Raw genomic sequence first — 23,397 nt, 5'->3', positions numbered from 1 at the left:
CTTCTGGAATCTGTCTGCAAAAAGGGAAAGGGAGGTAGTTAGGGCTGACCCGGTTCAGCAGGAACTGCTGGTTTGCTGCAAAGGTGATGACCGACAGGCTTTGGAGCCTGGCCGCAGGCAGTGCGAGGTCCTCTGTCTGACAAGCAAACAGCTCTGGAGGCTTTTCTTTGGGGAGCCCCAGGCGAGGGTGAGGATGCTGGACAGGAGAAGGTCCAAAGAGGTCCGCCCTCTGCCACACGTGAGGGTGACAGGACACTAGATGCCTCGTGCCCAGAAGCCTCCTGCCTTCTTCCGGAAAGGAAGCGGTGGCCCGGCACCGCTCGCGCATGTCCCGGCTCCATCCTGGATCTGACCTGGGCTCGTTCCAGGCTCTTCTCCTCCTCAGTGAACACCTGCGATGGGCTGGATTTATCTGAGGTTTGCTTGAAGTGCCTGGACCCAGTGAGGCCACCCCCAGGTGGGCTCAATGGTACCGGCACCTGGGCCGAGTTCTCTCTGCGTCGACCTGTCTTGGCCTTGGCCGTGGCCGGGCAGCCCTTCCCAGGGAAGGGAGCCTGAGGGCAGGAGGTGGGGGAGAACGAGCAGCTCAAAAAGAATCGTCTTCAGCAGCACGGGGGGACGAAGGAACGATAGAGCTGCCCTTCCGGTCTCCTTCCGACTGGCCCAGCCGTGACAAGAGTTACGGTTCTGGTCCCACTAGGGCAAAGGACTCATTTGCAGAGGTCCGGGTGAGTTCTTCGGGGAGCTTTCTATAGCCAGAGGCGGCAGCCTGGGGGAAAGCAAGAAAGGAAGAAATCTGGCTGGGGAAGAATGGGTGGGAAAGTGGCTCCATAGTTTCATTCCCAAGGGGCAGGTGTGCATCTAATTCTCAGCTGGGCTTTTTTCCCCACAACCCGAGTCACAGCTCAGCGTGCAGCAGTCACTCAGCATATACCATTACTGCCACTGCCCCTGGAACATGACCACGGGGAGCTGAGGGACTCTTCTTCCGACCACCCACCTCTGTCGGGGGCACCACAGGGTCTGAAGAGAGGGTCACGGGCTCGGCGTCGGGCCCGGTGAGCTTTCTCCCACATGCGGTCTTGTGCTGAGGATGCAGTCCCACCAGCTGGAGAGCTAAGGGTGGCGGGAACACCTAATGTTGATACTGCAGGTTACATGTCCCTCTCCCTTAGGCCTGCAGAATGCCAGATAGAGCAGCCTGCAGGTTTCGGGTCAGACCAACGCTCCTGGGTCCTATTCCTCGGCAGAGAATCTTGCCCTTCTCACGGACAGCCATGAGCATTTTGCTTCTTCTTCCTCTATCATCAAGGATGATCCCTTTGCCCACCAGCCAGCCCTGTTGGGATGGAGTGGCTGGAGGAGGCCCCCCTAATCCCTCCCCTCCAAATCCACAGGAATTTCCACCACGATGTTTCCTGAGATGGGTGGGATCCCTAGGGGAATCGAGGAGGGTTCCACCCGCAAGCTACGTGGCTGACCCAGGACCAGCCTTCAAGGCCAGCCCCCAAGAGCTACACCCCCTGACCTCCCATCCTCGGGCACCAGGCCCCATGAGGTTTCTCTTCCCCGGTCTTCGCTAGACCCCCTCAACGCTGCCGAGCACTTCCCTCTGTCTTGCGGTCACCCCGGGTCGTGCTAATAGGGGAGGGCCATAGGGGAAGGGCGGTACGCCTGGCCAGCATCTGATCAGATCAGGCTGTGGGGTCAGGATGCGGATGTCCAGCAGGGGGCGCTCACAAGGGGGGGCTGCTCTGTGTGTTTCAGAAACATCCCCCTGGCCATATGCATCTCGATGGCCATTGTCACCGTGGGATACGTATTAACCAACGTGGCCTATTTCACCACCATCAGCGCCGAGGAGTTGCTGCTTTCAAATGCGGTGGCGGTGGTAAGTGCCCCGGGGGACCAGGGTCACCGAGCAATCCGGACAGGGGAATGGCACGCGGGCTCCTTTGGGCTATGCGTTTAACAGTGCATCCTGCGGAGGTGACGGGTAGGGACAGGCCACTGTCCAGGGAAGGGAGCCCAGTCCACCTAATAACCGGGATCTGACCTGACCTCCTTCAGCCAACTCGGCTCCCCGGCTAGCTCAGTTGCGAGGTTGATCTGGGGGCAGTCGCGTGGTTAACCGTGGGGGTCTCGTGGAATACGAGCCCCACACAAATGAAACCCTGAGAAAAAGAGGTGTGAGGCCCACGGGGGCCCGCCACCCCACATGTTTTGGCAGCCACGTGCTCTGTCACGAAGGAGGCCCCGATCACTCCGTACAGGAGAGCCGCGTCCAGTCTCGGTCACCTCAGGCCACTGTTACATCTGATTCACTCAGATGAATGGGGCCCGGGATCGGGCCGTTCGCACCAGACACCACAAAATGCTCACCCCTGCACCTCCTCAGGCATCACAACCGCGGCCTGGAGGGTCTGGCTACCCCTCAGGCCCCAATCCCGGGCCCGGGGACTGTCCGGAATGGAACCTATCCCAAGCTGCCGTTCTCCTGCGGGGGTGTCCGGCTGCTCCGACCTCTTCTGTGGGCTGAAGAGGTGGGTGAACCCACCCGACTGATAGACCCAAGCCTGGCTCGGGCAGGTTCCGCAAGGGTGACCTGCGTCCACCACTGGGCCGACCACCCGGGCCGGCAGTTGTGCCTGGCAGATGCGTTTAGAGCATCGAGCTCCCTGACGGGACATTCCCCACCTTGAAAAGGATACGGAAGGGCTCATCGCCGGCCGAAAGGCAGAATGCCCATCAAGGGTAATGTTCCCTGTGGGTTCTGAGGCCTCCTCTGTTTCAGCAAAGGGCTTTCACACAGCTGGACCTTCCCCTGCCCTCTCACCACACCCCTTTGGAAATGCCCTCCTACCACAGTACCTTTCCGGCGGGGTGCTAACAGTGGTCCCGGGCCTCCTTTCCCAGACCTTCGCCGAGAGACTGCTGGGAAACTTCTCACTCGCCGTCCCCATCTTTGTCGCCCTGTCCTGCTTTGGCTCCATGAATGGTGGCGTCTTCGCTGTGTCCAGGTGAGCGAGTGAAAGGTGGGATATCGTGATAGGGTAGGTGGAAAAGGGGAGAGGAGAGGACAGGCCCCCCAATTTGGTGACACTGCCTAGCGGCTTTCAGAGAGCCGTCCAAATAGTGCGCTAGCTCGGACGTAGATGGGGGACTTCTGGGACATTTCAGGTACCGGAGGTTGGGGGGAGGAGGGAGGCGAGCAAACCCAAGGGAGTCCCCGGTCCTGTGCACCCCACATCTGCCCGAGTTGCCCCGGGAAGGCGCGCGTGAGAACGGCGAGCCCCTCTTCTCTCCTACCAGGTTGTTTTACGTGGCCTCCCGGGAGGGGCACCTGCCAGAAATCCTGTCCATGATCCACGTACGCAAGCACACCCCTCTGCCGGCCGTCATCGTCCTGGTGAGTTTCCTGATCGTCTCCCCCCCCTCCCCGCCCCCCACTACCGCCCAGTGACACAGTCCCGGAAACTCCGAACTGTGGGTACCTCAGAGTAGGATCATTCTAATTGGAGCCAAGCACCTCACCGGGAAACTGGGAGAGCGCGATAAATCTACAAGTCAGATCCGTGCCTTTGAGGTACTTACATTCTCCCCGGGATGAAGGGCAGAGGCTAATGGTGTACACACTCTTGAAGCCAGCTTCACTGGGGGTAACAGACTAAAGTATTCTGGGAAGAGGACTTGCATGTAGCCCGCATTGATCCACACTCAGTCTCTCCACTCGCATACTCTGGTCTCTTCCGTTCTCCGGCCTCTGCCGTGGTCTCTAGAGGTCGAGGAAGGCTAGCAAATGGTGAAGGAGCAAGCGTAGTAGTGAGAAAGCACACTGAGCCGAGAGTGCCCTTGGATACCTGGGGTGATTTGCTCCTGGAGTGACTGGTGGCCAAGGCTGAGAGTCCGGCCCGGTATGCGATCCTTCATTCGGGAGCTCCCCTCCCAGTGATTCAACGGCCCCCACGGCCGGGGCTGGAGGAGGCGGACGGGGGCGGAGGTGGGCGTGACTCCACCCATTGGTCTTCTCTCGCCGGATTTCTTTGCAGCATCCTCTGACCATGATCATGCTCTTCACCGGCAACCTCTACGGGCTCTTGAATTTCCTCAGCTTCGCCAGATGGCTTTTTATTGGGCTGGCGGTCGCCGGGCTCATCTACCTCCGATACAAGCGGCCCGAGATGCCGCGTCCTTTCAAGGTAACCGTCCTTCGCCCCTTATTTATTGAGCTCTTGCTCTGTGCCGAGCACCTTTTTAAGGGCTTGAGAAAATACAATTCAGTCAGTAGACACGATCCCTGCTCTTTAGCATCTGCAAGTCTAGCAGGGGAGATGGATAATAAAAGAGCTTAAAGGTAAGAGGAGGAACTGAATATAACGCTGTGGACATAAGCACTCTCCCCTGTCCCCTGGAGAATGAAGAGGAACCTACTCTAAGAGGGAGTTTGTCCCAGGCAGAGAGACCTGGGTTCCAACCCCGGCTCTGCCACTTGTCTGCTGTGTGACCTTGCAAATCACTTAGCCTCTCTCGACCTCGGTTACCTCATCTGTAAAATGGGGATTAAAACCGTGAGTCCGATGTGGGACATGGACTACGTCAAAAATGATTGACTTGAATCTACCCCAGCGCACATAGTAAGTGCTTAACAAATACCATTAAAAAACACAACAATAAGAAGTGAACAAAAATGAATTTCTCTCTTTTTGAGATGTTCGATTAAAACAACGTTTTCCCCAGAGCAGAAACTTGGTAGAGGGAGGTCACGTGACTTTTGGTGACGGGGTTACTCTGACCCGACGCTCACAGGCCGCAGTGGGTAGGGGAAGAGAGAACACCATTCTAGTTTACATAAATCAAGTGATCCTTCATTTAAAGGTAGTCACTGATGATTTCATGAGGGTGGATCACCGGGGGAAGCAGCATGGAGGAGTGGATAGAGCACGGGCCTGGGAAGGTCATGGGTTCTAATTCTGGCTCTGCCACGTTTGCTGTGTGACCTTGGGCAAGTCACTTTACTTCTCTTTGCCTCATTTACCTCATCTGCAAAAAATAGGGATTAAGAGTGTGAGCCCAATATGAGACAACAACTGTGTCTAACCTGCTTAATTTGTACTATCACAGTGCTTACAAGAGTATCTGACAAATAGTAAGCACTTAACAAGTACCATAATAATAATTATTATTATAATTAATTATTATACTCACAAGGGAGTATACAAGAGAGTTAGTAGGCACTATCGCTGCCCTCAGGGAGCTTACGATCCAGCTGAAAAAATCTCCCCTAAACCGCAAGTCACCCGATCTTTCTTCAAAACTGCCAGTGAACGAGGGACCAAAAAGACATTCACTTATCCAGTCCTCTGACTCCTTTTTTGATAGCTCAAAGATAACAAACCTCATCAAACTGGCCTCTGCTGGGGTGGAATTAGTCATAATTCACACTTGCTTGCCAGTCGGCTTTCTTCTTAGTTGCTTTCTGCTGTGGCTGAAAAGACAGTGGGATGTTTTCTAAGGAAAGAAATATTGGATCTCAAATTTGGGTCCAGAAAGCCCCTGCCGGGCTGCTGGGCAGCAGCCAGCCAGCGGGGGAGAGACCCCTCAAATCCTCATTTCAGTCATTCATTCATTCAATATTATTTATGGAGCGCTTACTATGTGCCAAGCACTGTACTAAGCACTTGGAATGTACAGTTCGGCCACAGATAGAGACGATCCCTGCCCACTAACGGGCTCACAGTCTAAATGGGGATTTCCCCTTGGAAGAGTCAAGAGGAGGCTGAACTGGAGCTGAGCCCACACTGGGTTCCAAGATTCCATAGATCCCCATTTGAGTAGGGAAACCGGAGGCAAAAACAGTTAGAAAACTCACACTTTTCCAATTTAAGACTGGACTTCATTCCCATGGTTACTCTATCTTTCAATGAACTAGATCGCGGCTAATTCAAAGTAAAACTTCTCTAACTCACCGGATTGCCTCTCGGCACTAGATACAGAATTTGAGATATGCGGAGAGATCCCATTCGAGAGGTCGAATCCTTCTACCGGCTCACTGAACATTGTGCTCGATGCCTGACACATTTTTTTTTATCAGTATTTGTTATGCACTTACTAGGTCAGGCACTAAACTAAGCATTGGGGTAGATACATACTAAATAGATTGGGCACACATGGACTCACAGTCTTAATCCCCATTTTACAGATGAAGTTACTAAGGCATGGGGAAGATCATTTATTTGCCCAAACAGCAGACAAGTGGCGGCACCCAGATTAGGACCCACGTCCTCTGACTCCCAGGCCCAGGCTCTTTCCACCACACCACGCTGCCCTTCTATGCTTGATCGCTATGAAATTGATTTGACTTTGCCATCTGTGCTCTTTAAAAATACCACAGGTCATCTTTTGGCCACATGGTCACAAATCCTCTTTAATTATATCCATGGCATAATGCCATCCAGCATCTCTATTGGAACTCAAATGGGAGCCGGCCCCTTCGGTTCTTGCCAATTCCCGTTTTCCATCTCGAAAGGAAAATCAATATGCACTTAATAGTTTTCGAGAAGAGCAAGTGACCTGAGCTCTCCACTTCATATTAAAATGGATTTGAGGGGTAATTATCAAGCAGGCGATCTTCAAGATTCAAATAAGAATCAAAAAAGGTCCTGACCGGTTGGAAAAAAAAGAAGTAGAGGAGAAGGGACTTGTGCGATGTTGGAATTTTAAACCTCCAAGTTTCAGAGCATGCAAAACGCCACGCGCCCCAGCAGTTTAAGGAACTGAGGCGGTTCGAACTCCCCATGCCAGAGTCTTCTCCGTGACCCGTGGCCAAACCCTCCCTCACCTCCCGGTTCGGGAAAGTCGCCGATGGCTGGGGCGATCCGGTGGCCGGGCCCGCTGGTAGTGACACTTTCCTTGCTTTTGCATCACAGGTGCCGCTGTTCATTCCGGCTTTGTTTTCTTTCACCTGCCTCTTCATGGTGGCATTATCGCTCTACTCCGACCCCTTCAGCACGGGCATTGGCTTTGTGATCACCTTGACCGGGGTGCCTGCCTACTATCTTTTCATCATCTGGGACCAGAAGCCCAAGTGGTTTCGAAGACTGTCAGGTAAGCCCCCCCCCCCGACCGATGGAGCAGTGGGCAGAAGCGGGTGGGCAGGGCGCAGCTGTCCGGAGTTAAGTCCATTCCCCCGCTCGAGGTCTCGGGGTCAGCGGATCTGAGACTCCCAGAAGCACTTAGACTCCCAGAGGATGAGCCTCCTCTTCCCTGTTGCGGTCGGAGCAGTCCTGTGGGGAGGGAGCCCCTTGGTAGGGGCCCACCCACCAAGTCCCGCCCTGGCCTTTAGACTTCAGGTAGCCCATCAGGGGCCTTTCCCAAGTCCCTGCTGTGGGCTGAGCCTGTGATCAAAGGAGGAGGTATGATTCCCCACCCCAAAGGAGCCTATCCTTGAACTGGGAAGAAAGATGCTAAAAGAATGGCAAGGTGGAGATGCAAATCCCTAGGTGCTTAAGGAGTAGAGGAGGTTATTTGCAATGTGCTTAAGGGTTCCCAGGAGTTTGCTCCCAGGAGAGCGAATTACGTGCTTGAAGGGCCAGGAGTTAGGGTTGGGGTTAAGGAGAAGAAAAACCAAGGTGAGCTCCCTGGAGGAGGCAAGGGGGTGGAGGTGGGCAGATTTCCTAAGGGCTTTTATAATAGGGAGAGCCAGGGGTCTTCTTAGTCTTAACTATCAGATGGTGGGTTTGTAATTCTGATCAAAGATGGTGAAATCTGGGGTGATAGTCGGGAATCCAAGGAACGACACTGAAACTCAAACACAGCCGTGAAGATCCTGAAAACACAGCCAGTCAGGCGTCCCCTACCTCCAATCTCGGAGTGGCCAGCTGGTCACAGCATGGCTGGTTCACAGCATGAATTCCTGCGTTTGATGCCTGGTTTCTTCACTAAATGACTCATTAGCACTCGAGGCCTGCCGTTTACACTTGGCCGTTTCACCCCTGGAGAATTTGCTGCGAAGACCGCGTGATAATCACGGTGTGGAGTGAAGGTTAGTTAGTCGCAGATATATAGGGCGTTACTTCTGCCAATTTTTATTCCACTTCCTGTCCGCATCTTCTGCAGCCTTTCTATGGTCTGAAAACACTTGCTTTGGAGAGCAAGACGCAAAGCCCCCTTTCCCACCCCGACAATCCCCTGGGTCCTCTCTGCCCACCATCAACCTCCTGGGCCCAGTGTGTAAAAGACCCCGAGCGCCTACCTGGGGTTCGGAGTCCTCAGACCCGGGCTCTGGCTCAGTAGCCAGGATGAGCTGTACAAGGCCTGCCTGCCACCCTGAACCGGCGCTTGGACGGACTCCGACCACGATGCTCGGCATCGTCCCCGAATCAGACCCCAGATATACTCGAACCACAATGCCCTGCTACCATCCCAAGTCAGAGCCCAGTCGCGGCCTGACCTCAATCCCCGAATCGCAGACCGAGTCGGTGCCCAGACACGCTCCGACCGCGATGCCCAGCTGCGTCCCCACACCGGACCCCAGATGCACGCCAACCACGACATCCGGCCGCCACTCCGTGTCGGCACCGAGTCGCTCGATGACCCCGATGCCCGGCTTCCGTCCGGGATCACCGCCTGGAGCCACCCGACCGGAATGCCGGCCGCGACCCCAAGTCAGACTCCTAACGCGCTCTAACCGTGACGCCCGGCTGCCGCCCTGCGTCAGAGCCCGGCCGCGCTCTCGCCTCCATGTCCGGCTTCCATGCCGAGTCAGAACCCTGACGCCCTCCGATCCCGACGCCCGGCTCCCACGCCGAGTCGTCGCCTGCCTGCCCTCTGACCCCGATGCCCGGCCGTATCCCTGCGTCGGAGTCCGGTCGGGTTCTGACCCCGATGCCCGGCCGTGTCGCTTCTCGGGCCGAAAATCTGAACCGAGTGGACGAGGTCGAAGTGGCTCTGAAACCGACCGGCGCCAGGAACACGGGTGGGGACCGTAGAGATCCTGCTTGGAGCAACGGGGTGGGGAGGAGCGGATTGAGGGAAGGAACCTGGGGATGGTGGTAGGCCTGGGTGACGTGGGTCCAGGTGGGCTGCCCGGCTCTGGGAGAAGCAGAAGCTGTGGGGTTGGGCCAGCAGATCCGATGCATTCCTCTGGCCACAGGATGTCACTGTAGAACCGCACTTCTACAGAGGAGACAAGTTTGGCGCAAAAGAAATTGTTCTCTTTAAGGAAGGAAGCTGCCGGATCTCCAGGAAGCTTTTTCTGCCATCTGTGACAGACCGAGTGGCCAATTCTTCCATTCCATTTTGTTCCGTTGTTCTTTCTTTACTCAGAGGTACGGTGCGTCTAGCGCAGGCAAAGCGGGGCTGGGCCTGCAAGTGCGAGAAAAAAATCGCCTGCCTCCGTCAAGGCCCCCAGAAGCCTTTCTCGCTTAGGCATTGGCAGTGGTCTCGCAGTGGTCTTGCCCGGAGAACGGTGAGAAGTTCGGTGGGGTTAGGCAGGCAGGGCTGATAAGTCGTGTGCGCCGGGGAGGGAGCTAGAGGGGACCGTGGCCAAGCCCTTTTTCGGGTGAGGTCCCCTCGAAGGACCTAGAGCAGAGATCCCAGACACACGGTACGTGGCACGTAGAACGGAGCGGACGGACTCTGGCCATGGTACGCCTTCGGAGGAGCATTCCCGCCCCTCTAGGTGGCTTGTCGATCCATCACCCTCCCTGCGGTGACCCGGGTCTCTCCCCGGAGGTCCTCCCAGGTCTCCAGAGGCCAGTGGGCTGGATGCTGGCGGTTCGCACCGCACTAATTTCTCCGCCGGTGCCACCGTTTCCACACTATAGCCGGGTGGGGTGGGGTCGAGCGGAGCACGCGGAGCACCGCGGAGGCCCGTCCTGCTTCTCGAAGGGCATAATGGGAAAAAAAAGCGGCCCTAAAACTTGCCCACTCCAGTCTTGGGCACACATTTCAGGGAACTGACTGGGCAGGATCCTACAGCCAAGTACTAATAATAATAACGATAGTGTTGCTATTTGTTAAATGCTTACTATGTGCAGAGCACTGTTCTAAGCACAGGGGTAGATACAGGGTAATCAGGTCGTCCCACATGAGGCTCACGGTCTTCATTCCCATTTTACAGATGAGGTAACTGAGGCACAGAGAAGTTAAGTGACACGCCCACAGTCACCCAGCTGAAAAGTGGCAGAGCCGGGATTCAAACCCATGACCTCTGACTCCCAAGCCCGTGCACTTCTCACTGAGCTACGCTGCTTCTCTAAGTAGGATGACAGTGATGGTGACGGAGGAGGAGGAGGAAGTAGAGGTGGAGCAGGTATAGTGAGAGGCCAGGAAGGGAAAGGAGGCTGAGGAGGAGGGGGTGAGCCCACGCAGCGGCCGCGGGCGCCTTCGAAACACTGCCGCCGCTGTGCCGCTGCCACCCGGCCCTTCCCACCACCGTCGACACCTTGAAACCCGTGGTGGGCCCGGGGCCCGGGGAAGGGACAGGAGGGCCACCTGACCGACGAAGGGTGACAGTTCCACCTAAGAGGGTCAGCCGGGGAAGGGCCCGGTCCCATGCGAGCCGAACACTCGCTGGCCCAGACTGCACGGTGTCCACAGGAACTGTGCCTGGGGCCCTCCCCGAGGTGAGCGACGCAACTCAGTGCACCTTCACGGTCGAGGCTCCCGCTTCCAGCTTCTGCTGCCCCTCTCGACCCCCTCCCTTGTCTTTCCAGAGTCCATCACCAGAACGCTGCAGATCATCCTGGAGGTGGCGCCATCCGAGGACGGACCCAAACTCTGAGGCCCCGCGGGCTGGGCTCGGCGCTCTCGCCCCAGCCAGGGACCTCTTGGGACAGAAGAGGGTGAGGAGCCTGGCCCCCGCCTAGCGGGACCTCGGAGGTTAGCCAGCGCGGATCTCACTCGCAGTTAAGGGAGTCAGCGACTCTAGCCGTAGTTTGCTTTCACGGCCCAGCCCAACACGAAATGGGAAGGCGTAGATCTCAGTGCGTGCCCGGGAGCGAACCGGCCCTCCTGTCCCCAGCTGACCTCATCCCCGGGCATAACAGATGCCCACCCTTCTGGAAGCCAAAAATGAGAAACAGTTCCCCCACGGTATCCCCTGGGCAGGTTCCCCAGACGGCCCAGCGGAACGGATCGTGTCTTCGGCTGAAGACCGTCGGGCATTTTCTGCACGTGACCGTTCCGGGAGGTGCTTTCCAGGGCGGTGGCCCCGCCCGCCACTGTGGGGAGCGGCTCCTAGGGAGAGACACGCACACCCTCTTGGCTCTCGCCACTAACCCGGAGCACTTACTTCATAACCCAGCTGGCGGAGCTCGTCTGATGTTGGAAGGGAGGGCACGCCGGCCTCCAGAGGTCGGGGGTGGAGGGAGGGGAGGGCGGCTTCGGGGCCGCCGTCCATTCGGCCCAGGTGTTCAACTGAAAACCCGAGACGTTGTCAGGGTAAGATCTGGATGCGGAATTGGGGAAATCATTGGATCTGGTCTAAGTAAAAGGCAAGGACTGTACGTCCTCAGAAGACCGTGCACCCTGAAAAATTCCACAAAAAACAAAAAAGGGATCCCAGGGCTGCCTTGGCCTGGTCTTAACACCTCCCCGGGTGATTCAGAGCTGAGCCACTGACTCTGTGACAACTGTCACTCCACCAGCTGAGTGTCAGAAACAAACCATTTTGGCTCTGGCACTCTTTTACCTGTAACAGTTTGTCTCAGCGGAGCACCTTTTCGGGTCAGTACCCGGAAACCTGGTGGAAAGGTTTTGCACCCTCCCACCTATTTCTATGCTGGAATGATTCTGCAGACTCACTTTAGATGCATGCCCTTTTAGGGCCTCTTCCACAAAATCTATTCAGAAGAGTTATCTAATATGCACTGCAAAAGGTTTTTATAAAATTACCATCGGCTCTGGGGAAAGATTAGTCCGAATTTTGATTGTATTTCTACTAATTTGTGACTACTGAAAATTTCATTTTAGCCATCATCACTGGGGAGAGGAAAACGATATGACTGATTTGTATCCGAAGGGTTTCGCATGGTGTGTGTGTGTGTGAATGTGGGCGTGTGCGTGTGAGTGAGAGAGATTTTTAAGCCATGAATCCAGCAGTGAATTTCTCGTATGCCTTTGTGATCAAATTTCAAAAGACGGAACTGAGTCCAATACCAACCGGTCGCTTTCTCTGTGGGAATGCCATCGGCACCCGAGCAGGATCTCGTTGGAGAAGCCCACCGTGACAGCGACGAGGAGCCGCTGAGCTCAGAGGGCCACCTGCATCTCCCTGAAAGGGTGGGAGTTTGAGAGGACACCCGTCCATCACTGCAAATGAGTTTTCAAGACAGACATCCTCCCGCACTGAGGGAAGAGCCATGGCCACCCTTTCTCACATCCTTTCCCTCCCTCACACCCACACCGCTGCCTCCACGCATCCAGGTTTGAGCCCCTGGCCGGTGCCGGGCTACTGGGCCTGCAATCGGAGAGCCGCGTCCGGCTCCGAGGCCGGCGGTGAGGGGCCCCCGAGCTGGACGTTCCTCTAACGAGCCCTGTGTCCTCCCCACGGGAGGTCAGAATCTGCTCGGGCACCACCATCAGACCTCCCTGACCGAGTCCATTAGAAACACAACAACCCAGAAAAGCTCAGAGAAGCCAGCGGTGGAACGCTGGAAGACATCGGTCAATCAATGTTATGATTGAGTACTTGGGGTGCAGAGCACTGTTCTAAGCACTCGGGAAAGTACAAAATAGAGTCTGCAGACAAGATCCCTGCCCACAGGGAGCTTAAGTCTAGAGGTGGAGCTTAGGTGTAGAGATCTGCATTTTTACAGAGCAGTCAAAGAGGGAGGAAAGAGTAGGTATCTTTCGGTTGGATATTTACCTATTGTAGAAAGTTGCTACATCGGCACCATTTCCTGCTGCAGGAGGACTTTTTGACACCAATTGCTTGTGGTGAATTTTTCTCTGCTGCCTTTCGTGGGTGAGACGCCGGCCGTGATACCTTTTCCAAGATATCATACAGAGGTAGCAGAGTATTACATGAATTGTACTTGACAAATAGGTATATATTAATTCAGAATCAGTGATGAGCTTGGAATAACATGACAGGTAGATTTACGCGTCACCTGTTTCTTTGGAGCCGGAGATCTGGACGTCCAATCTACCAGCTAGTATGGAACAAGTAACACCATTCAGCCCAAGACAGTCCAGTTGGAATATCAGCTCACGGCGTTAAACCCCACCAGCCATCCAAAGGACGCCATCTGAGGGCTCGCCTCATTGTCTGGCCCCCAGATTGCTGTCCGATGCCACCCACGAGGCCGGAGGAGCCATTTCAAATGCTCCGACTGGGGGTCCCAAAGCTCTCTTTGTTTCCGATGGGCGATATGAGCGACAGCCCACAGAAAAGACTGATTCCACGATGGATGAATGTCTTGACAACAGTTTTGCAGCCGAGAGGAATTAATGAGCTACGACACCCGCTTTTGATGGATCACGGCTCGGCCTTTGAACGCTGTGATAGGTAGAGGATGAGGGATTTCGCGTGTCTTCTTGATCAGTCCTCAATGCTGCAAATCTTTATCCACCCAGCCAAGCTATGGTGGATAATATCTGGGAATAAGAAATGATTTTAGAACAACCAAAAGCCCTATGGACTCCAGAAAGTCGCCGGTAGATGCTTTATCTTATTCCGGCTTGCAGATCCAAGGGTTATCCAAGGGAAACAGATGCCAGAGGGTCCCCGGATAGAAAGCCCCTCTGGGGATCCGGTCGACTTGGGATGAACCCGATAGGGCTGAACTGTGCTGGCGGTCTGCCGCTCCATCTCTGCAATGGGCTACGTTTACTCTGTCATTCAGATGCGACCTGTGCTATCTGCTGAATAGTTGTGATTTGTGAGGCAGTTACACTGCACAGCAAGACCTTGGTAGCTAGAAGAAAATGATTAGAAGAATTTTAGTTTATTTTTGGAATTATAGGCAGGAGATTTAGGTCATGACTATTAAAGTCGAAATCTAGGTGAATATATTTTGGGGGACTGCATAGAACTGTAATATATTAATTCTGGAACGAGTTAGGCATTTCAACAACAACCCAAACATAGGTTGTCCCAATCGGTTCCGGACGGAACCTCCCGTGGGGGCTGGATAATTATCTCGCCTGTGCTGCTGATGGGTGGAGGGGGACTGGGTGCTGCTGTCTATTCTGAGTTCCTGTTTACATTCCCTTATCCTTCCATGAAAACAGTGTTTGGGGAATTTTCAAACATCTCATTCATAACCTGGTTGAGGATTTGTTCACATCTGCCCCCATGAGGGTTCCAACTCCTAGGAGGCAACTGTGTCTGAAGACTGGAGAAATAACAACGGCGGGGGCCTGTCTGTCATTCATTTTTCAATTTTGCCATCTGTTGGGATGGGTTGAAAATCCAGATTTGGCTGCTGACAGTCTTCAATTCTCTGTGGCCCTGAGGTCAGTGAGTTGTGCTGAGGTAACTGAGGCACAGATAAATTAAGTGGCTCGACCTAGGTAACGCAGCGGACAGGTGGCGCAGCCTGGATTAGAACAAACGTCGTCTGTCTCCCAAGCCCATGCTCTTGCCACTAAGTCATGCTGCTTCTCAAGATTGAGAATTCACGCTCTGCCCCGTGCTTGGGCATCACCTGAGCCCAAGGCCTAAGGTCACCAGACCCAGATTCCTCTAGTCCTCCGACTGGAACCCGAAAGTATTTCGGGGCTAGGAGTTCACCAGAAGCGGTCAAGTGGCAAACGTTTCTCGCCCAGTGACACTTCCTGTAAATCCTGTGACACTTACAACCCTTCTCTGTTGCAATACTGTCCCTGACAACCTCCATGTTGAGAAAGCAGGAGATATTGAGTCTCTTCTCGTAGCTTCAGGGAGCTATACAGACTGGGGAGTGCCATCAAAAAGTATCTTTCAGTCCATTTTGTAAGCAGGTCATCAGCCCAACCAGCTCCTTTCTCTGCATGGTTAAGACAGACTGGTTTTCCAGAAGGCGCTTAGCTCATCATGCCTATTTCTGTTGGATGATGGCGTGTAACACGGGAAAAGGCAATCCGTATGGCCCAGTAAGCGATGATGTTTTCTCCACACTCCACGGCCGACCAACAGGCGGTGAGACAGTGAGTGTTCCTGGCTGAACCGAGAGCCGGCTCCCAGAGCTTTAGGAGATAAATCAGGGGAAAAGAGGAGGGTGTATCCTGCCTGGATTCGGAAGGTCTGATGGACACAGTCATCTTTTCTGTCCGCTGAGGAGTTTCCCTAAGACTCTTGGGTAATGATCTGCTTCTCTTCCCTGTCCCTGGAAGTCTGGTGGAGTATGAAGGGCTCGTTTCCAGGGACTGCCAGAGAGCAAGTGGCGGTGTCCTGATGAGGAGCCTCTGGTGTCTGGCAGTTGGGTGGATTGACTCAGGAGTTGGGCGTGTCTTTCGAAGGATGGCTTCCCAGTTCAGTTTTTCCAAACCCAAAACTCGTACAAGCATCAGGCAGAACGGACGGATCGGGGCCAAACGGAACATCCAGAAACACGGCCTCATCGCAGGGTGCCTGGGGTGTGAGGCCGTGGCCTGAACCGGACCCGACAGGCCGGGGGAACCACCGGCCTGACTCCTGTTCGCTGGGCCCGGTGGCCGCGAGTCCAGCCCGGCCGCAGGCCGACCTCTCCGCCGCCCTCGCCTCCTTGGACCGTGCCGCGCCCATGAGTCCTGCGAGTCCGGGCACCTGGAAGCTGAGCGAGGGTGGTGGCGGTGGGGTTAGCCTTCTGGGCTGGAAATGCTGGCACGGTGGCTCACCTTTGACCTGAACCCCTTGGAGCCTGCTGGGGGTAGTAGAACCTTCACTGAGTAAGGTGGGAAATGCCGCTCCTCTCTACCTCTTCACACCACAGAGGCTCCCTGGCCCTTCCTCTTCATGCCACATAGATGGCATCGAGCGAGACGCCTGCCAGCCCGTCCTCCAACCCTAGGGTTAAATACTTGAAACGGAGAGAAGGCTCCTGGCCGCCCCTGAGGGGAGAGAGCCTGCTCCACCTATCTCACTACTCCTGGGGCATCGGCACGGTCGGCGTGGCGTTGGGGAAGGGGTGTCTGTGTGTGTGGCTGTGTGTGTGTCGGGGGGCAGGGTCACCTACTGTGTGTCTCTGGCTGGAAGGCAGCGTGGCGTCCAATACCCGTCAACATCGTGATGTCGTTTCATGGGAACCTACTTATAGGCACACCTGTAGGCTTTTAGCTGGCTTCTTCTGTACTGTATATCTTTGTTTGTAAATATTTTCACTTGAGAACACTTGCAAAAAATTGTGTTTCTGTTACAGAAATTGAAAACCAAATAAATATTTGGATAGAGTTTACAATAAGCAACATCCCAAGTGTCATTCCTAACCTCCGCCGGCATGGAAAGTCTCTTTTCAAGACTTGCCCCACTCTGCCGCTCTGATCCGCGGCCAAGGGTCGACAACCCCTCGCCTCCTCCTCTGACAGCCGGGGCTGCCCCCACCTGCTCACCTCCCCATGAGGCAGCTGAGAGAGTTCTCAAGCCAGATGTGGGCCTGTCTGTGCCAACCAGGAGAATTCATTGCTTCACACAAAGGATGAAGGAAAAGTTGAGCCTTTTTTTACCGCCTGCAGAGCAAGGGGTGCTGCAGATGGGGGCGAGTTTCTCCCACCATCTGTGAATAGCGAGCCCATGAAACCCGTGTGCCCTTCCCACAGGAGTGTTCCTGCAGAGCACGAGCGAAGGGTGAAACGAGCGAAAGGTCGGCACGTGGGAACGGGCCCCGTCCCACGGGACGAGGAGCCCAGGGAAGTCAGATGACTCACCCGAGGTCACACGGCATACAGAGTAATAGAGCCGGGATTAGGAACTGGGTCCTTTTGACTCCCAGGCCTGGGGTCTACCCACTAGGCTGTGCTGCTTCCCCTTTTCTCCCAGGCCTGTTGGCCCAGTCCGCTTCCCTCTTCCCCACCTCCTCCTCCGGTTCCAAGCTGACCATCGGCTGTTGAGGGCCAACGGCGCTATGCCAAGGCCGCTAGCCGCAGCCACGGCTCACGGCGGCCTCCCCGTCCTCTCCCCGAGGGGCGGGAGGGGACGTTGACCCTTCTGAGTGGCTGCTGTCCCCCTAGGCGGGGGAGTTCCACTTCTAGAGCACGAGGACGGGGTGGGAGCATTGACAACATGGAGCGGGCCCTGTGGCACAAGTCGGGGGTTTCTGTTTCCAGAACACAAGAAGGATGTAGTTATAAGAAGACGGCGGAATAAAAAGGAGGGCAGGCCGGCGGTCCCAAACAGCCCCCACCCAAACACCTAACTCTAAGACCACCACCCAACTATGTTCTCTCCCAAGAGCTTAGTACAGTGCTCTGCACACACTAAGTGCTCAATAAATACCAATGATTCATTGTAACACTGTCCAAACTCAGAGTCCACCTTTGCCCAGAAGTGGGTGCACGGGCCTGGTTCCATCTCCCCCCCAGTACATGGGGAGGATCCAACCCTCCATCCATCAGTGGTAGTTAATGATCACTGATGGTGTGCAGGGCTCTGAGAAGAGTTCAATACAATGTAGATGAAGATTCCTCTCCCCAAGGGGCTAATGGCCTAGTGGGGTCACAGACATTAAAATAAATTACAGTTAATAATAACGACAGATAATATTACTACTTGAAAAAATGATAGTATCGGTTAAGCGCTTACTATGTGTCAAGCACTGTTCTAGGCTCTGGGGTAGATACAAGCTAGTCAGGTTGAAGACGGTCTCTGTCCCACATGGGGCTCACAGTCTTAATCCCCATTTTACAGATGAGGTCACTGAGGCAGAGAGAAACGAAATAACTTGCCCAAGGTGAGAGTGCAGACAAGCGGCGGAACCGGGATTAGAACCCAGGTCCTTCTAACTCCCAGGCCCATGCTCTATCCTCTAGGCCTCGCTGCTTTCCAGGGAAGTGACAGAATGTAAAGATACTAACAAAGAGTTATAGGGGTAAGCAAGCAAGCAATCATTTTACTGAGTGCTTATTTTGTGCAGAGTATAGCACTAAGCACTTGGGAGAGTACAGCACAACAGCGGACATATTTCCTGCCCACAACAAACGTACAGTCTAGAGAGGGAGACAGGCATTAATATAAATTAATAAATTATGGAAATTTACATGAGTGCTCTGGGGCTGGATGGTGGGGTGAATAAGGGGAGCAAGTCAGGGCGACACAGGAGGGAGTGGGAAAAGAGGAAATCAGGGTGGTGTCAGGAAAGGTCTCTCGGAGGCGATGTGCCTTCACTGAGGCTTTGAAACTGGGGAGAGCGATCGTCTGTCGAATATGGAAAGGGAGGGCATTCCAGGCCAGAGGCAGGATGTGGGCAAGAAGCCGGTGGCGACACAGATGAGATTGAGTACAGTGAGCAGAATGGCATTAGAGAAGCGAAGTGTGTGGGCTGAGTTGTAGTGAGGGTGGAAGTAGGGTGAATATCAAAGCTCTTTAAAGGTTTTGGGCCTATGTGCTTAAGCTACTCAGAAGGGAGGGACATTAAGGGTCAGGGGATGACAGATTTGTCAGGGAAGGCTTTTTGGAGGAAATGTGATTTTTTAGTAGAGCTCTGAAGATGAGGAGATTGGTGGTTGGTCTGGTGTGAAAGGGGAGGGAGATTCAGGGAGGAAGGAGAACATGAACAAGGGGTCGATGGCGAGAGTGAGTGAGTAGATGGTCGTAAGCGGAGCAGATGTTGCAGGTCTGCTGCTGTGGGAGGTCACTGAGGTAAGACAGGTGTGGGAGAGCTGATCGAGTGCATTAAGGTTCATGGCGGTGACGAGTTTCTGTTTGATGCGGGCGTGGATGGATGACCTTTGGAGGTTTTTTGAGGAATGGGGTGATATGTCACGAATGATTTATTAGAAAAATGATCCGGTCAGCAGAGTGAAGAGAGGAGAGAACCTGGAGCCACTGGGGATCAGATACGATGAGCGGCCCGGCCAAGTGGATAGAGCGTAGGCCTGGGAGCCATAAGGACTTAGGTTCTAAACCCGGCTGCCCCACTCGTGTGCTCTATAACCTCGGGCAAATGAGCCTTCACTTCTCTGAGCCTCAGTTACCTCATCTGTAAACTGTGAGCCTCTTGAGGGACAGGGATTGGGTACAACCTGATGAACTTGTATTTACCCAAACACTCTGTACAATGCCCGGCACAAAGTAAGTGCTAACAGATACCATAAAAAAAAGTAGGAGGTTTGGACCGGGGAGGTGGCAGTATGGCAGGAAAGGAGGGAGAGATTCTGGAGAGTATGTGAAGTTGGATTTGGTAATTGAGGAAGCGGGGTGAAGGAGAGAGTCCAGGCAAGATAATATCCAGGCTGTGGGCTTGTGAGAACTGTTGTCTAGAGGTGATGGGAAAGTTGAGGGCACGAGAGGACACGGTTGGAAAAATGGGGAGTTCTGTTTCGTACATACTAAGTATTGAAATAACGAGAACAGGGAGAACGGTGGCCTGTCGGATATGAACGGGAAGGGAGATCCAGGCGGGACGGAGGCCGTGAGCAAGGGCTCGACGGTCAGAAAGATTAGAGTGAAGCACAGGAGAAGGTAGGTTGGTGAGAGAGGAGCAGGCGTGCAGTCTAGGTCACGGTGGGGAAGCGGAGAGGATACGTAGACGGAGAGAGGATTGAGCGACTGAAACCCGACGGACAGGGGTTTCTGTTTGGCTGCGGCCTTCTGGACGGGAGTCGCGGGGGAGGACGGGGTTTTTTCGAGGTTCTGGAGGTGCCAAACGCGTGAGCTGTGGACGGACACTCAGAGCAGGGCTCTCCTGGAAGTCATGGAGGTCAGCGGAGGAGGAGGAAGAGCAAAGGGACGAGGAGGACAGGAGGGGGGAAGGGGAAAGAGAAGGAGCAGGAGGAGAAACCTAAAGCAGACCTCATCACCCCCGGTGGCTCAGACTAACCCCATCCCAGCATGTCCCTGGGCCTGGGTGACCGGACGCGCCCGGACCGCATTTCAAGCTTCGATTGTCACTTACCCATTGTTCGCAAGAAATCCAGGCCAGGTCCCACATTCAGCTGGAAGAGATCTTAACAAGCTCCCGGTCTAGAGAGGAGAGGCAGATGTTAATACAAATAAATCACTTATCTAATTTAAAGATACAATCATAAGTGATGTGCATTTTAGGGTGGGGCAAATATCTAGAGGCCAAAGGTCACAGATCTAAGTGCAGAGATGACAGAGGAGGGAGAGGGAGCCAGGGAAAAGAGGGCTTAATCGGGAAGACCTCTTGCGGGAGATGTGACCTTAACAGGGCTTCGAAGGTGGGTAGGGTGGTGGTCTGGCAACTATAGAGGGGGAGGGAGTTCCAGGCTAAGGGGAGGATGTGAGAAAGAGGATAATGGTGAGAAACAAGAGGTGCACCAGAGGAATACAGTGTCCAGACTGGGCCGTAGTAGGAGATCAGTGAGGTGAGGTAGGAAGGGGAGAGCCGATGGCCTACCGTGAAGCCGACGGTAAGGGCTTTCTGCTTGATCTGGAGGTGGACGGGCTGCCGTTGAAGGTGGGGAGACCTGGAATGAATGTTTTATAAGACAAACCATCTGTGCAGCAGAGTGAATTATAGACTGAAGTGTGGAGAGATGGGAGACGGGTAAGTGGCAGATGTAGGAGTCAAGGGCTCGGGTCAGCCTAGTAGCAATTTGGCCAGAGGAAAGGGCAGATTTTAGCAATGTTGTGTAGGAAAAACCGACAGGATTTGGGGACAGGAGAATATGTGGCTTGACCCTGTCAGAGAGATCCAGAAACGGGGGAGCCTTTTTTCTACTGCCCTTGAGGGACATGGCACCGGGTCCGTCCCCGGAGCCTCCATTCTGACTCTCCCACCCCAATCTTCTGCCCAGGTCTCCCCATCTGGTTGCCATCACAGTATACCTGTGAGTCAGGGGCATCTCCCACACCACCCCCTGCACCTCCCATCATCCTTTCCTACAGAGGGGAGAAAATGGCCCTTTGGCGATGGGCGGGGGCACCTGGGGCTGCCAGTCTTCCCCAGAGGGTCAGCCGGTACCGACTGGGGCATTACGAGCATCGTTTCTGGAGTCAGAGAGCGCTTGGTGAAGCTTCTTTCCTTTGGCTACATCTCCCTCTTCAGGCCCATTCCCCCGACCCCCTCTTAGCTCGCAAACCCGCTCACCCCCGACCATCTCTCCTTCCATTTTCTCATCATTTTATAAAACTTTTTATGACCAGGAAGGCTTCATAACCATCTCGTCCACTGTTCTGCCTATTTGCCAGCCAGACATGTCAGACAAACTAGCATCAGTGCTTTTATTGGTGTTCCAACAAATGGTAAAAAACCCCAAAGGTTTGAAACACAATAAGAGCTGCAGTTTGAAGGCCCTCCTGGATCTGCTAGAAATCTTCTCAGAATGGCTTTTCAGAATTACCCACTTCCTGCCAGAACCTGAATTATCGGACGCAGAGGCCTCTGGCGTTTTACTTCAGAGAAGAAACTATGGGAAAAATAAAGCCTTCGGAAAGCTGAAGATTCTCCCCGGCCGTTTCCTTGGCCTGACAGCTGGGACAGGATTTGGACGTGGGGAGAGTAGAAGCGCCAACAAACTCACAGCTCCTCTGGTGCCAAATGACTTCATTTCGTCACGCCGGACCCACAGCATCACATAAAGACATCTCGTGGACTCGTGTCTGCTTCTCCGGGGACCCCGACCCACCCCAACTCCGGCTCTGGGACTACCGTTTCCCCTTCCCATTTCCTGTTCCCCCAGGGGCCAGGTCAGCGGTGATCACCATCCAAATGGAACCGGTCTGACAATCACTTTCACATCTCTTCCCAAAGGCCCAGGGAGGTGAGGGGAGAAGTGAGGCTCATCATCCTCACTGGACAGAGAAGGAATCTGAGGCTCAGAGAGGCTAAATGACTCGCTCCACGGTGTGCCCTAGGTTCAAGGAGTGGCACGGGAAAAGGATCGCTTCATTTTAACGTCCATCTCCCACTCTTCCGTCTTCAGCTCTGTATCAATTTCCCACTCTCCTCCTTGAGCCTCTGAACTCTCTTTACTCGGGCCTAAGCAAGCACTTAGCACAGTGCTCAGCACATTCTAAGTGCTCAATAAATACCATCGATCGATTGAACAAACCTGGGAATTCTGGCTCCCGGCCCCTTGATCCTCCTGTTAGACCAGGCTATTGGAGCCACTTGGTTGGGCTCTGATTGGGCGGTGAGAGTGGACAAGGCCATGCCACGCATTTGACCTTCCAGAATGGCCTTCTCCTTGCCGGCCCACCCCTAAGTGCGACCTCCTAGAAGGTGCCAGCTGCCTGGCCAGCTCCTTCCAGTGGCCAGTTAGTGCCACTGAATTCTACCTTCGCTCTCCCAGTGAATACGAGGCACATCCCCCCACGGCTGTCTTAGGGAGACAGCCAGTCTCCAGTGATGTCCCGGCCTGAGAACCCGTGAACCTCACAATGCCTCATCCCCTGCTGAGAGCCGACTAAGGGAGGCGGCGAGAGAATGCCACCACCAGACATTTCACGCTCAGCCGCCGGACCGACCGACCGGGCGACGAGGGAAGCAGCGGGAGAGTCAGGCGTCACGCGAGATCCCTGTCGTCCCCCGACTTTCCCATCACCGAAGATGGCACTACCATTCTTCCCGTCTCACAGGTCTGTAATCTTGCCATTATCCTCCAGTCCTCTCTCTCACTCGAGCCACGTATTCAATCTGTCACTAAATCCCGTCAGCTGAACCCTCACAGCATCACCGAAATCCGCCCTTTCTTCTCCATCTAAATCGCTACCACGTTAATCCGGGCATTTATCCTATCCCACCTCGATTACTATCTCAGCCTCCTCGCTGACCTCCCTGACTCCTGTTTCTCCCCACTCCGGTCCATACTTCACTCTGCTACCCAGATCATTTTCCTACGCAAACTCTTACTAAGTTTCCCCATTCTTAAAGGAACCTCCAGTGAGTACCCACACACCTCTGCATCAACCAGAAACTTCTTACCATCAGCTTTAAAGCACTCAGTCTCCTCGTCCCCTCCTACCTTACCTTGCTGCTCTATTACTACAAAACGACCGACACGCACTTCTGTCCTCAGATGCTAACGTTCTCATCTGTCTCACCGCTGACCTCTTGCCCACATTCTGCCTCTTGCCTGGAATACCTTCCCTCTTCATACTGACAGACAACCACTCTCCCCACCTTCAAAGCCCTACTGAAGGCTCATTTCCTCTAAGAAGCCTTCCCAGACCAGGCCCCCATTTCCACTTCTCTCACTCCCTTCTGTGTTGCCCTGGCACTTGGATTTGCTCCCTTTGTTCACTCCTACCTCAGCCTCAGAAGCACTTATATACATTAACCATAATTTATTTATATTAATGTCCCCTTCCCCCTC

General features: G+C 54.3%; 1 protein-coding gene across 1 annotated transcript in view; it reads left to right on the top strand.

The window, feature by feature from the left end:
* SLC7A11 (solute carrier family 7 member 11) overlaps positions 1 to 16,364 on the top strand; it is a 44,014-nt gene extending 27,650 nt beyond the window's left edge. Inside the window, exons 7-12 of the mRNA XM_029067534.2 lie at positions 1,768 to 1,891; positions 2,917 to 3,020; positions 3,313 to 3,409; positions 4,050 to 4,199; positions 6,927 to 7,104; positions 10,716 to 16,364. Of these exons, the coding sequence (XP_028923367.1) occupies positions 1,768 to 1,891; positions 2,917 to 3,020; positions 3,313 to 3,409; positions 4,050 to 4,199; positions 6,927 to 7,104; positions 10,716 to 10,783 (721 nt within the window). The 3' untranslated portion in view covers positions 10,784 to 16,364. The remainder of the gene's footprint in view (positions 1 to 1,767; positions 1,892 to 2,916; positions 3,021 to 3,312; positions 3,410 to 4,049; positions 4,200 to 6,926; positions 7,105 to 10,715) is intronic.
* Positions 16,365 to 23,397: the final 7,033 nt, after the last annotated feature.

The sequence above is a fragment of the Ornithorhynchus anatinus genome, chromosome 6 (genome assembly GCF_004115215.2).
Source record: "Ornithorhynchus anatinus isolate Pmale09 chromosome 6, mOrnAna1.pri.v4, whole genome shotgun sequence".
Lineage (NCBI taxonomy): Eukaryota > Metazoa > Chordata > Mammalia > Monotremata > Ornithorhynchidae > Ornithorhynchus > Ornithorhynchus anatinus.
Note: the sequence above shows the minus strand (reverse complement) of the source record. Positions and strands in the feature narration are given on the sequence as shown.